Source organism: Podarcis erhardii (genome assembly GCF_964252035.2).
Source record: "Podarcis erhardii genome assembly, chromosome: 18".
NCBI lineage: Eukaryota > Metazoa > Chordata > Lepidosauria > Squamata > Lacertidae > Podarcis > Podarcis erhardii.
The window spans coordinates 3,208,728-3,222,787 of record NC_138516.1 but is presented as its reverse complement, the minus strand read 5'-3'; the positions used below and the strand labels follow the sequence as shown (position 1 = coordinate 3,222,787).

Below are 14,060 nucleotides of genomic sequence, written 5' to 3'. Positions count from 1 at the left end.
CCCTGCCAGCCTCTCCGGCCTCTGAGGGCGTGCAGAGTGCAGATCCCCCCAGGGGCCCCTCTCTCTCTCTCCCGGGCTCACCTGGGGGCCCCGTCCCTGCCAGCCTCTCCGGCCTCTGAGGGCGTGCAGAGTGCAACTCCCTCCAGGGGCCCCTCTCTCTCCCGGGCTCACCTGGGGGCCCCGTCCCTGCCAGCCTCTCCGGCCTCTGAGGGCGTGCAGAGTGCAGATCCCCCCAGGGGCCCCTCTCTCTCTCTCCCGGGCTCACCTGGGGGCCCCGTCCCTGCCAGCCTCTCCGGCCTCTGAGGGCGTGCAGAGTGCAGATCCCCCCAGGGGCCCCTCTCTCTCCCGGGCTCACCTGGGGGCCCCGTCCCTGCCAGCCTCTCTGGCCTCTGAGGGCGTGCAGAGTGCAGGATCCACCCCCCAGGGGCCCCTCTCTCTCTCTCCCGGGCTCACCTGGGGGCCCCGTCCCTGCCAGCCTCTCCGGCCTCTGAGGGCGTGCAGAGTGCAGGATCCACCCCCCAGGGGCCCCTCTCTCTCTCTCCCGGGCTCACCTGGGGGCCCCGTCCCTGCCAGCCTCTCCGGCCTCTGAGAGCGTGCAGAGTGCAGGATCCCCCCAGGGGCCCCTCTCTCTCTCTCCCGGGCTCACCTGGGGGCCCCGTCCCTGCCAGCCTATCCGGCCTCTGAGGGCGTGCAGAGTGCAGGATCCACGCCCCAGGGGCCCCCCTCTCTCTCTCCCGGGCTCACCTGGGGGCCCCGTCCCTGCCAGCCTCTCCGGCCTCTGAGGGTGTGCAGAGTGCAGATCCCCCCAGGGGCCCCTCTCTCTCTCCCGGGCTCACCTGGGGCCCTGCCCCTGCCAGCCTCTCTCGCCTCTGAGGGCGTGCAGAGTGCAGATCCCCCCAGGGGCCCCTCTCTCTCCCGGGCTCACCTGGGGGCCCCGACCCTGCCAGCCTCTCTGGCCTCTGAGGGCGTGCAGAGTGCAGATCCCCCCAGGGGCCCCCCTCTCTCTCTCCCCGGCTCACCTGGGGCCCCGTCCCTGCCAGCCTCTCCGGCCTCTGAGGGCGTGCAGAGTGCAACTCCCCCAGGGGCCCCTCTCTCTCTCTCCCGGGCTCACCTGGGGCCCCCGTCCCTGCCAGCCTCTCTGGCCTCTGAGGGCGTGCAGAGTGCAGATCCCCCCAGGGGCCGCTCTCTCTCTCTTCCGGGCTCACCTGGGGCCCCGTCCCTGCCAGCTTCTCCGGCCTCTGAGGGTGTGCAGAGTGCAGATCCCCCCAGGGGCCCCCCTCTCTCCCGGGCTCACCTGGGGGCCCCGTCCCTGCCAGCCTCTCCGGCCTCTGAGGGCGTGCAGAGTGCAAATACCCCAGGGGCCCCTCTCTTTCCCAGACTCACCTGGGGCCCCGTCCCTGCCAGCCTCTCCGGCCTCTGAGGGCGTGCAGAGTGCAGATCCCCCCAGGGGCCCCTCTCTCTCTCTCCCGGGCTCACCTGAGGGCCCCGTCCCTGCCAGCCTCTCCGGCCTCTGAGGGCGTGCAGAGTGCAGGATCCACCCCCCAGGGGCCCCTCTCTCTCCCGGGCTCACCTGAGGGCCCCGTCCCTGCCAGCCTCTCCGGCCTCTGAGGGCGTGCAGAGTGCAGGATCCACCCCCCAGGGGCCCCTCTCTCTCCCGGGCTCACCTGAGGGCCCCGTCCCTGCGAGCCTCCCCGGCCTCTGAGGGCGTGCAGATTGCAGGATCCACCCCCCAGGGGCCCCTCTCTCTCCCGGGCTCACCTGAGGGCCCCGTACCTGCCAGCCTCCCCGGCCTCTGAGGGCGTGCAGAGTGCAGGATCCACCCCCCAGGGGCCCCTCTCTCTCCCGGGCTCACCTGAGGGCCCCGTCCCTGCCAGCCTCCCCGGCCTCTGAGGGCGTGCAGAGTGCAGGATCCACCCCCCAGGGGCCCCTCTCTCTCCCGGGCTCAACTGACGGCCCCGTCCCTGCCAGCCTCTCCGGCCTCTGAGGGCGTGCAGAGTGCAGATCCCCCCAGGGGCCCCTCTCTCTCTCTCCCGGGCTCACCTGGGGGCCCCGTCCCTGCCAGCCTCTCCGGCCTCTGAGGGCGTGCAGAGTGCAGATCCACCCAGGGGCCCCCCCTCTCTCTCTCTCCCGGGCTCACCTGGGGGCCCCGTCCCTGCCAGCCTCTCCGGCCTCTGAGGGCGTGCAGAGTGCAGATCCCCCAGGGGCCCCTCTCTCTCCCGGGCTCACCTGGGGGCCCCGTCCCTGCCAGCCTCTCCGGCCTCTGAGGGCGTGCAGAGTGCAGATCCCCCCAGGGGCTCCTCTCTCTCCCGGGCTCACCTGGGGGCCCCGTCCCTGCCAGCCTCTCCGGCCTCTGAGGGCGTGCAGAGTGCAGGATCCACGCCCCAGGGGCCCCCCTCTCTCTCTCCCGGGCTCACCTGGGGGCCCCGTCCCTGCCAGCCTCTCCGGCCTCTGAGGGCGTGCAGAGTGCAGATCCCCCCAGGGGCCCCTCTCTCTCCCGGGCTCACCTGGGGGCCCCGTCCCTGCCAGCCTCTCCGGCCTCTGAGGGCGTGCAGAGTGCAGGATCCACCCCCCAGGGGCCCCTCTCTCTCTCTCCCGGGCTCACCTGGGGGCCCCGTCCCTGCCAGCCTCTCCGGCCTCTGAGGGTGTGCAGAGTGCAGATCCCCCCAGGGGCCCCTCTCTCTCTCTCCCGGGCTCACCTGGGGCCCTGCCCCTGCCAGCCTCTCTCGCCTCTGAGGGCGTGCAGAGTGCAGATCCCCCCAGGGGCCCCTCTCTCTCCCGGGCTCACCTGGGGGCCCCGACCCTGCCAGCCTCTCTGGCCTCTGAGGGCGTGCAGAGTGCAGATCCCCCCAGGGGCCCCTCTCTCTCTCTCCCCGGCTCACCTGGGGCCCCGTCCCTGCCAGCCTCCCCGGCCTCTGAGGGCGTGCAGAGTGCAGGATCCACCCCCCAGGGGCCCCTCTCTCTCCCGGGCTCAACTGACGGCCCCGTCCCTGCCAGCCTCTCCGGCCTCTGAGGGCGTGCAGAGTGCAGATCCCCCCAGGGGCCCCTCTCTCTCCCGGGCTCACCTGGGGGCCCCGTCCCTGCCAGCCTCTCCGGCCTCTGAGGGCGTGCAGAGTGCAGATCCACCCAGGGGCTCCTCTCTCTCCCGGGCTCACCTGGGGGCCCCGTCCCTGCCAGCCTCTCCGGCCTCTGAGGGCGTGCAGAGTGCAGATCCCCCAGGGGCCCCTCTCTCTCCCGGGCTCACCTGGGGGCCCCGTCCCTGCCAGCCTCTCCGGCCTCTGAGGGCGTGCAGAGTGCAGATCCCCCAGGGGCCCCTCTCTCTCCCGGGCTCACCTGGGGGCCCCGTCCCTGCCAGCCTCTCCGGCCTCTGAGGGCGTGCAGAGTGCAGATCCCCCCAGGGGCCCCTCTCTCTCTCTCTCGGGCTCCCCTGGGGGCCCCGTCCCTGCCAGCCTCTCCGGCCCTTGGGGGACTCTGGCCAGCTGGACGGGCTGCAGGCGCTGGTGTCCCTGGCGGAGGAGGAGGGTCATGTGGCCCTCGGAGGGGAAGGGGCCACCTTCCAAAGGCCCTGCAACTCCCGCCAGCCTCCGCCGGCAGACTTCCCAGCATGCACTGCCAGCTCCATTAGGCCAATGGTTGAATCCCAGCATGAATAAATTTGAAATTTACTCGTTTTCCCAGTGTATAACCAAATAATTCAATCTCAAGGAGTCTTAGGTTTGGCTTCGCTTATTAGCTTCATGGATAAATTAACCTCTATTAGGTTTCATTTCATTTCTCTCACGTCCTTCTTCCCAGCATGCTTTGCTGCCCCTTCTTCTCACAAACATGGATCCAGCTTCCTATACTTGAAATTTACTCATTTTCCAATGTATAACTAAATAAATTAATCCCAAATTGTCTTTGGTTAGGTTTCACTTATTAGCTTCATGGATAAATTATCCTTTTTTAGGTTTCATTTCCCTCACGTCCTTCTTCCCAGCATGCTTTGCTGCCCCTTCTTCGCACAAACATGGATCCAGCTTCCTATACTTGAAATTTACCCATTTTCCAACATATACCTGAATAAATAAATCCCAAGGTGTCTTTTGTTAGGTTTCACTTATTAGCTTTATTGGTAAATTATCCTTTGTTAGGTTTTATTTCATTTCCCTCACGTCCTTCTTCCCAGCATGCTTTGCTGCCCCTTCTTCTCGAAACAAGGATCCTGTTTCCTATCATTTTATTTTTCTCTAAACGTATTTGGATTCTTCCATTTAAACTTGATGGAGGGGCAGAGCGATGGGAAAAGAGAGAAGGCTTTTCCTCACAGCCTTTCCCTCGCCCTTCCCAGGCTGCCCTGCGCAACCTTCCTCCTGGCCTGCTAATAAACTCAGAATAACCAATTATTATACTAATAAACCCACATAACCCAGGAAGCCTCCCAGAGACCTCGTCCTTTTCCTCATTCCCTTGGAGGCACCTAGAAGGGCTTCCCCCTTTTCCCGACGTCCCGCGGCTCCGGCGCCCTGGACAACAGAGGCCAAAATGGCCTTGGCCACCCGCCAGTTGTTTGACCTGCAATTTAGAGCTCCAAAAATGCTTTAAATGCATGTTGTGGCTGTGATTTTTACAGTGCTTTTAATATTCTGTTGGGAGCCACCCAGAGTGGCCGGGAAAGCAATATTATTATTATTATTATTATTATTATTATTATTATTATTATTATTATTATCTCATCACCTTGATTGCAATGAAACCTAAAGCAGACCCACTGAAATGCAATTATTAACTTGGTTTCGGGTTTACACCAACCATTCTTCTTTTCGCAGTTGAGATGTTATTTCTGACGATTCACTTTGTTCTGATTGGTACCTGATTGATAAACTCATTCTTTAACGTCATCTGAATCTCTTGCTATTGGTTTATAGATACAAATTCTGTTCTTAACCTGAAATTGTTCTTAACCTGAGGTACCATTTTAGCTAATGGGGCCTCCTGCTGCCGCCTCGCCGCTGCCACGTGATTTCTGTTCTCATCCTGAAGCAAAGTTCTTAACCCGAGGTACTATTTCTGGGTTAGGGGAGTCTGTAACCTGAAGCGTCTGTAACCCGAGGTACCACTGTATGTATATAAAGTCAGAACATTATTGTAAAGTTCCAAGAAAGGAGATTCCAAACCAACATCAGGGAAAACTTTCCGATAACAATGACTCGCGAATCCAGCATCAAAGATGCAGAGAGAAGCCCCGAACAATGGGGGCTCCTCCTTTTAACAAGTTTCTCCAGGTTACCCCCCACACCTTGTGGGAAGCATCACACACATGTCGTGAACATGTCATAGAACAGGTGTGGTCCTGGGGTGAAAACTGATGCCGTGTCCATCCCAAATGTAAGGCCAAGGGAAAGACCTGCCATCTCTGACCCTCCAGACCTTTGTCTTTCCAATACACGGAGACCGGGAGGACATGGTTTCCTGGATGGGTTGGTGTCAGGATGGAGGGCTTGACCCTTATGCCATAGGGCAGCTTCAGAGATGAGGGCAATGCCAGGCTCAGCCCCAAGCCCCTCCTCGGATGGCCACCTTCCCCCTGAAGAAGCAGCCTGGGCAGGATGCCAACCCGTCCCGGGAAGGATTTCTGCTGATTTCTTTCTCCAGATTCCTCCTCAATGGAGGGTCGCTCCAATGCAGCCCGTGGGTGTCCATGGCTTCTTCGCCCTTCCCTGCTTGGGCAGCTGCAGTACCAGCGCAGTCGTCGCTAGAGGGCGATGTTTCGCAACCTCTCCTGATCCCGCGCTTCGGATTGGCAAAGGAAAGAGGGCGCTGTCAGGAAGGGCGCTTGGGGATTGGTCAAGCACTTTATGAATGGGGGAAAGGAGGAAACGAAGGGGATCGCTGTCCGCTACGCTGCACGGGTTTGAGCTACAGACGTGCAGGTCTGCAACACGTGCAAAGAGTCGGCGAAAGAATCCGAGACCAGGGAGAAGAGTCGGTGGAAGAAGATTGGAAGAAATTTAAAGACTACTTACATAAATACTGCAAAATTAATGAATGTTAGAATGATGTCGGAATGAAGTTAAGTGCTTTTAGCAGTAATGTTATAAAGGAATATGTAAAAATGGATTGTTACTAGGTGAGAATACAAAGCTATAATACATTAAGGTAAAGGATTAAGATAAAAATAAGGAGGGAAAGGATTTGCTGGATTAACTAACTGAATTGGAATACAAAAAAGGGAGGTGTGAGGAGGTCAAGGAAACAAGCAAATGAAAGACAAGACATGAAAAGATTGATTTGTTTTTAATTGTTTGTACTTTGTATTTTTTCTCTTTTTTCTCTTTTTTTCTTATTTTGTAACCTGTTTGAAACTTCAATAAATATCTTTTTAAAAACAACAACAAAGGGTTGGCGAACAAAACACAGGATCAAAATTCAGGGCGCCACCGGCGAAGTCAGTCCTCTGTTCTTTTCTCCGGTTACAACCTCCCTGATTTCAGAATGGAGGGAGAGTCACATTTATAAGCCCCCCCCCCCCCATGGATCAGCAAGGGCATCAGCCCCAATTTCAACCCAGAGGGGAGGGGAGGCCAGGAAGCAAGTCGCCCCCTCCCCTCAGCTGGAAGGGGCCGTTAAAATGGGGAGGGGTCAGAGCCACAGACTTTAAGTCCCCATAGCTATTGGTCTGAAGCTCAACATCCCAAAAACGTAGATCCTGGCCACTGGTCCCCTCACCTCCTGGCAAATAGAAGGGGAAGAAATGGAGGCAGGGAGAGATTTTACTTTCTTGGGCTCCATGATCACTGCAGATGGTGACAGCAGCCACGAAATTAAGAGACGCCTGCTTCTTGGGAGAAAAGCAATGACAAACCTGGACAGCATCTTAAAAAGCAGAGACATCACCTTGCCGACAAAGGTCCGTATAGTTCAAGCTCTGGTTTTCCCAGTTGAGATGGATGGAAGTGAGAGCTGGACCATCAAGAAGAATGGATGCTTTTGAATTCTGGTGCTGGAGGGGTTCTGTTTGTCTTTAAAAGGGGGGTCCAACTCTGTTACTCCCCCCCCCCATTTCCCCCATGCGCCTCCCGCTGCCGACCACGCTGAGGACTCAGCCCCCCCCCTTCAGCTGCCTCCTTCCTCCAGCTGCTTCTGGCGCCCTCGCTCCGCCTCCCTCTGCCAGGCCACGCCCCTTACAGGCCCCCCGTCTTGGCCAATCAGCGCGGGGCAAGGGCGAAGGGCGGGGCGGGCGAGGCAAGCGGGAAGGGAGGGGAGGGGAGGCTCCTGTGCTCGCGAGAGTGGCAGGCCGCCTACGCCAATCCGGGCGAGCCATTGTGAAAGGAGGCGGGGAGAGTGGAGCTGGGGAAGGCAAGAGGTGGGCGGGGCTTAGTGGGGAGTGGTCACGCCCACTGGGAGGGTCCAGGCAAAGCTGGGAGGAGCCTCTGGCCGGACTTATTTCATTATTATTACTAATATTAATGAGTAATGAAGTATGAATTTGGGGGAAGAGGAATACATTACATTAGTGTGCGATCACTGCATTACTAGGATATTTCATTTCAATCAATCAGATCTTTATTACCTTAGTAGACCAGCATCAGTAGGGTGAGGTACAATCATTTACAGTCTGTAAAACGTTTTGGACAGCTAAAAAGTATTAATCACAAAGTATATATAAAAGTCTAAAAGAAGCTAGAAGAAGCTAAAATAAGGGTTTAGGAGCATTAAACGGATGTGGAAGAACATAAAATGTTAGTATATAAAGACTATGGCTATCAATTTACAATGTACTCTGATATGAGTGTTCATTAAATCTAGAATAATCATAATCATAATCATAATCATAATCATTATAGAATAATAATCAATCTAGAATAATAATAATAATAATAATAATAATAATAATAATAGGTGTTGCAATGGAGGAGTGCAGGGAAAAGAAAACTCCTGGCACTCATTCTTTCTTGCTACAGAATTAAAAGATTTCTCCACTTTTCTCCTTCTTTTTCTCTTGGGTGGTGTGTTCAGCGGTCACCCTCAGGGGAAACAGGTCCCCCCCCCCCTTGGAGGAAATGGACTGATCGGAACCTGGCTGTGACATCGGCTCAGAATCCCAACCTCACTTGGCAGTTGAGACCAACCCCTGCCTTGATCAGCAGCCTTTGGGTGCCTTATCTGGGACTGCAAAGTGAGAAGATTGACGCCTGGGAAAATGGTGAGGGGACCAGCAGGAAACTGCTAAGGGAGTCTGAGTCCTTTTATTCTGTTGCAGTTGCAGAAAAAAGAGGGTGGGGGATTGGGTCCGCCCCAGGTGTCATCACTGAGGGGGGTGGCAAAAGGACAAAAAGCCGAGTTTAAAATAAAAATAAAAATTGGGCTCACCAAACCTTTTAGTTGAGTCAAAAAACATGGCTGGCACTGGGCGCCACACCGTGGGGCTGGCACTTACCGGGGGGGGGGGCTGTAGAGTGCCTGATCCTAGCGTCTCTCCTGGGAGTGACATGGTGGCTTGGGCCCCTGCAGGCTGGGCGCTGCCTGAAACACCAGCGCGGGGCTTGCGTCTGCCCTCTGCCTCTCCCTCAGCCGCCCTACAGCTGAGGGGGAGGCAGCAGATAGGCTCCAGGTAGCGCCCCCCGCCTGCAGGACCCCCGCGTTGAACTGGGCACCTGAGCGGCTGGCTATGCCGCTGTTCTGTTGTTTCTTTCTTTCTTTTTTTTTTTTAATAAGAAAATCTTTATTAGACAAACTTTAAAAAGACATTACACGGAATATACATACATACAAACACAAATACCAAGTCAAAAACAAATAAAAATCAGAGTACAAGAGAAACAAAACGAGAAAAAAAGAAAAACTGAAAAACAAAACAAAACAAAAAACAAGACCTCCATCCAGCTCAGTCTTGGGTTACACAAACTTATACAATTTCTGCAGTTGTTCTAACAATAACTCTAAGCTCTAAACGTCGTAAGTATTAACTACTGTCTACTGTTATATAGTTAATTCCCAGATTAGTCTCAATGTAATTTAGAAATTTGTTCCACTCATTTTTTAATTTGGCCATATTATGGTGCCTAATTCTTTGTGTTAAACTCGCTAGTTCTATATATTGAAACAGTTTCACTTGCCAATCTCTAATCGAGGGCATTTCTGGGGATTTCCACTTCTGTGCTATTAAAATTCTTGCCGCCGCCGTGGTGTATTGGAAGAAGGTTTGGTCTGCCTTCTTTATTTCCTCCTCAATCATACCCAAGAGAAACACCTCGGGAGCTTTAGGGAAATTATATTTCAAGATCTTTTTCAACTCCTTGTAAATTTGTCCCCAGAATCTCTTAACCACATCGCAGGTCCACCATACATGAAAAAAGGTTCCCACCTTATCTCTACATCTCCAACATATATTATCGGTGTTCCTGTACATCTTTCCTAGCTTTGCCGGGGTCAAATACCAGCGATGCATCATTTTTTCTAAATTCTCTCGAAGAGTTGCACAGGCCGTAAACTTCATACCCTTTTTCCACAGAGTCTGCCATTTATTAAGATCCACCTTGTACCCGAGGTCCTTATCCCATTTAACCATCGCACCTTTCACCACATCCTCTTTGGTGTCCCATTCCAGTAATTGTTTATACATTTTAGAGAGGAGTTTATTATTACTTTCCAAAATTTCCACTTGGTATTTCGATTTTTTTTCACTCATCCCTAGTTTTTTATGTTCACCCCAGAGTGCATTAATTTGGTGAAAGTGTAGCCACTCCTTAATTTTATCCTTCATCTCCTCATAAGGCCTAATTTTCCATCCCTCTTCCGTTTTTACTAATAGGTCTTCATACGTCCACCTTTCCCCTGTCATATTTAATTTTTTAATTTTAACGATGTCAATCGGGGAGAGCCACCAGGGGGTACCCTTTTCAATCACATTTTTATATCTATTCCAGACTTCCAATAGCGGGCCCCTGATGATGTGGTTGGAAAAGCCCCTGTGGACCTTCCCTTTCTCCTGCCACAAGTAGGCATGCCAACCAAATCTTATATTAAAGCCCTCTAAATCTAGCATGTCTACGTTCTTTAAAGTGGCCCATTCCTTTATCCAGCATAGGCAAACTGCCTCATAATAAAGCTTTATATTCGGGACTGCAAAGCCACCTCTATCTCTGGAGTCCGTGAGATATTTAAACTTGACTCTGGCCCTTTTCCCCTGCCATATAAACTTAGCCAAAAATTTTTGCCAGTTCTTAAAACAAGTGGTACCTTTGATTACTGGAATATTCTGGAATAGGAATAGTAATTTCGGGAGGACACACATCTTTATCGCAGCCATCCTTCCTGTCCACAATAATTTCAGCCTATGCCAAGTCTCTAAATCCTTCTTAATTTCCTGCCATACCTTATTATAATTATCTTCCACGAGGTTTATATTTTTTGGTGATAAACAAATTCCCAAATATTTTACCCTGTTCACGACCTTGATTCCAGTCTTTTGTTCCAACCTAATTTTTATATGTTCATCCAAATTCTTTGTTAAGATTTTAGTTTTTTTCCTATTTAGCTTAAATCCTGACAATTTGCCAAAATCCTCTAAAAGTTCTATTGCACAACTAACACTGTCCAGAGGGTTCTCTAGAGACAAGACCAGGTCATCGGCATACGCCTTTAACTTAAATTCCTTTTCCCCAATTTTTATCCCCCTTACATTTAACGTTTTCCTTAATTTATTTGCAATAACCTCCAAAACCATAATAAATAACAGGGGTGACAGGGGGTAGCCCTGTCTTGTCCCTTTCATGATCGCGAAGGATTTGGATAAATTATTGTTAATGATCAGCCTAGCCCGTTGCCCTGAGTATATGGCCTTGATGCCTTCCATGTAAGGACCTTCTATTCCTACCATTTTCATACATTGTAATAAAAATTCCCACGAAACATTATCAAAGGCCTTCTCGGCGTCAATGAACATCAGGGCTGCCGGGATGTCTGTCCTCATGTCAAGGTATTCAATAATATTCAATATGTGGCGGACGTTATCCTTCTGTTGCCTATTGGGTAGGAATCCCGCTTGATCTTTATGAATGTATTTCTTTAGATGTTTCTTGAGTCTATTAGCCATAATATCGGCAAAAATCTTATAGTCGCTATTAAGCAATGAAATTGGCCTATAGTTTCTTATATCTGTTTTTTCCTTTTCTGTTTTTGGTATTAAAGTAATACTGTTCTGTTGTTTCAATTATGGGTGCCTTGAGAGTTAATGTGCTGTGCTTGCTGCCCCACTCGTCCTGATGGACCAGTCCCCCATGGCACCAGGGCTGTAGGTCTTCCCTGGCTAGCTACTCAATGTGGGCAGGAGAGTTTGCCTTCTGGGTTCCTGTCTCATTTTGGGCTGCTCTCGGACTTCCGGGTTGGCGCCTCCGGCAATGGCTGAATTCCTCTGATCGGGAGGCATTTGCCTCGTGGAAATCTGGGTCTGGCCGCCATGGCAAGGCGGAGACCCACTAAAAATCACCGGCGGGTGAAGCCTGTGAACCTGGGATTCGGCTGGCACCTTTTGCGCCTCCCCCACTCGTGGGGAAACCCGGTTTCGGGGTTCCGGAGCAACGTGGGGTGAGTGTCACGGTGCTTCGAATTGACTGCTTCTTCCACGGAGCAAAGCCGCATAGCTGTTGCCAGAGAGCGCTGACTTTTTCCTGTGGACAATTTGATCTTAAAGCAACTACCTGTGAGTAGAGCGGAGAATTGGATTTTTAAACGTCTTAATTTGACACCGAAACGGGGAGGTTCAAAACAGGAAGTCCGCCTTCCCCTTTTGTAAATAGATCACAGCAAAGAGACTGTAAGCTAAAGTCTTGGAAAGCCTATTGTAAAGGACTAAATTTCCATCGGTAGAAAACATCAAACCCCCCTTGGAAGCAGGAGAAGAGGGGGGAAGTTTTGGATTGTGTGTGCCTGCAGGAGAGAGTGAAGAAAGTCAAAATACCACCGCTCCGAACCTGGAAACGGGCTGCTAGTAAGACTGACGTTTTTGGATTGGTCGTTGACAGTGAATAGAACATTCGCTTACAGCTACAGAGAGATACATTGTTTCTATTCTCTCCGTCTGCTCTTAAAAAGGAGTAAAAGTAACTGAAAATTGAAACTAACTTTATTGTTTGAACTGTGCTTAAAAGGATTGATACAAATAGAAACTGTTTCCCTCTAGAGGAAGCCTTTGAAACTATTACAAGAGCTGAGCTGGGGGAATTTCCAGCTGCAAGATAAGGCTGTGAGACTTTGGGAATGACCTTGAATCGGTTAAGAATGTCGACAGAAGAGGCCTTAGTGGCTGTATTATGTAAGATAAATGATTCATTGGAACAGCTTCACAAGAAGGTGGATTTTTGGGGACAAAAGGTGAATACCAATACAGAAACTATCCAGAAATTGACACAGGAATCCACTTTGACTTGGCAAACTGCGGAGAAGGCTAGGGAGAAAGCTGTTGCCGTTGAACCTAAAGTAACACAATTGGAGAGAGAAAGAGTCCCAGCCTCATACATGCAATTTGATGATCATAAGTTGATGCCTTTTATGATTGAATCTAAAGGAAAACAGACTTTGAGGATCAGAGCCCTGCCTGAACTGGAGAGGGAAGGTTTGATGGACTTTCTTACACAGGAATCTGCTGATTTTTGGGACCTGGAATTGGGCCAAGAAGAGACTAAAATTGTGAGGGTTTTCAGACTTTACCAGAAGAACTTAGAAGAACAACAGTCAAGAGTGGAAATTTTGAAAGACGTCCTGAAATACCTTTTGGATCTTAGGTTTAACTATGGAAATTTGGTTGCCCTGTCGAGATGGAATAAAATTATCTTTAGGTGGGAGTTTCCCCAAGACCTACTCTTCAGCCTCAAAGGAAGGAAAACAAAAATAAGATCAGTAGAAGACAAAGTAAAGTTCTTGTATAAGTACGAAGAAGACCCGCAGAAGGGACTTGGAAAAGAGTTAAGAGCATCGGACAGAAGATCACCAGGTTGGTGGACTATATGGAATTGGCGGAACGGACTGGCAGAATCCGAGACCAGGGAGAAGAGACGGTGGAAGAAGATTGGAAAAAGTTTAAAGACGATTTATAGAAATAATGTAAAATTAATGAGTGTTTGAAAAATGTTGGAATGAAGTTCTACGGCTTTAGTAGAAATGTTATAAGGAATTAAGTATAGATAGATTATTAGAGTATTAAAGGGAAAATAAGGTTAAAATATGTTAAGACAATTATATGACAGAAATAGAGGAAGGTGGAAAGGATTTGCTGAAATAATTAACAGAAGTGGAATACAAAAAGGGAGGTGTGAGGAGGTTGATGAAACAAGGGAATGAAAGTTAAGATATTGGTATGGTAAGAAGTGTGTTTTAAAATGTTTTTGTTTGGTTATGTGTAGTTTATTGTGTTAGTGTTGTGTTGTGTATTGTTTATATATTGTATTGTATTGGGATTTTTTTTCTTCTCTTCTTTTTCTTCTTCTTTGTTATGTTTAAAAGCAATAAACATTTTGGGCTGCTCTCTTTCTCCTTTCTCCCTGCCACCACCACTGGGTCTCTGCCAGCAGTCAGCCATCGAGGAGGACATTTTCCATGAAAAAGACAATGAAGGAAAAGGCGAGGAGGAGTCCGCAAGACGGCTGGATCTCCTCAGTCCTGACTGGGTAAGTGGCCGTGGCCTAAGCGGTGATAGGCAGAAGGGGAGGGGGGCATATATACCGCAGGATGAAACTGTTGTTTCAGTTATGGGTGCTTTGAGTTTTAATGTTTGGTTTGGTTTTTTAATTGCTCTTTTTTGCATCTTTCCTTGCAGGTTCCAAGTATGTCACCCTTTTCCAGTGTTTCCTCCCTGTCCTCCCTGGATTCCCTTTGGGACTCCCTCAATGAGGTACGTAGCAGACAGAGCAGGAGGGAAGCCCTGCTGAGCTGGGCAACCCTGAGGCTGGGGAGGAGGAGGAGGAGGAGGAGGAAGCCGGCCGGCTAGCCGGCTGGTCAGGCCACCTTCTGGACTGGTCAGGAGCAAGGGGGCAGGCAGGCAGGCAGGCAGGGGGCTGCTAAGGGTGTGCTTGCTGCCCCACTTG

At 51.5% G+C, this 14,060-nt stretch overlaps 1 protein-coding gene across 2 annotated transcripts in view; it reads left to right on the top strand.

Moving 5' to 3' along the window:
• The window catches only part of LOC309332886 (uncharacterized protein), a 251,246-nt gene that overhangs the window by 189,381 nt on the left and 47,805 nt on the right, over positions 1-14,060 (top strand). For both annotated transcript variants that reach the window (XM_081846206.1, XM_081846205.1), the window contains one exon: positions 13,793-13,867. In XM_081846206.1, the coding sequence (XP_081702332.1) occupies positions 13,793-13,867 (75 nt within the window). The remainder of the gene's footprint in view (positions 1-13,792; positions 13,868-14,060) is intronic.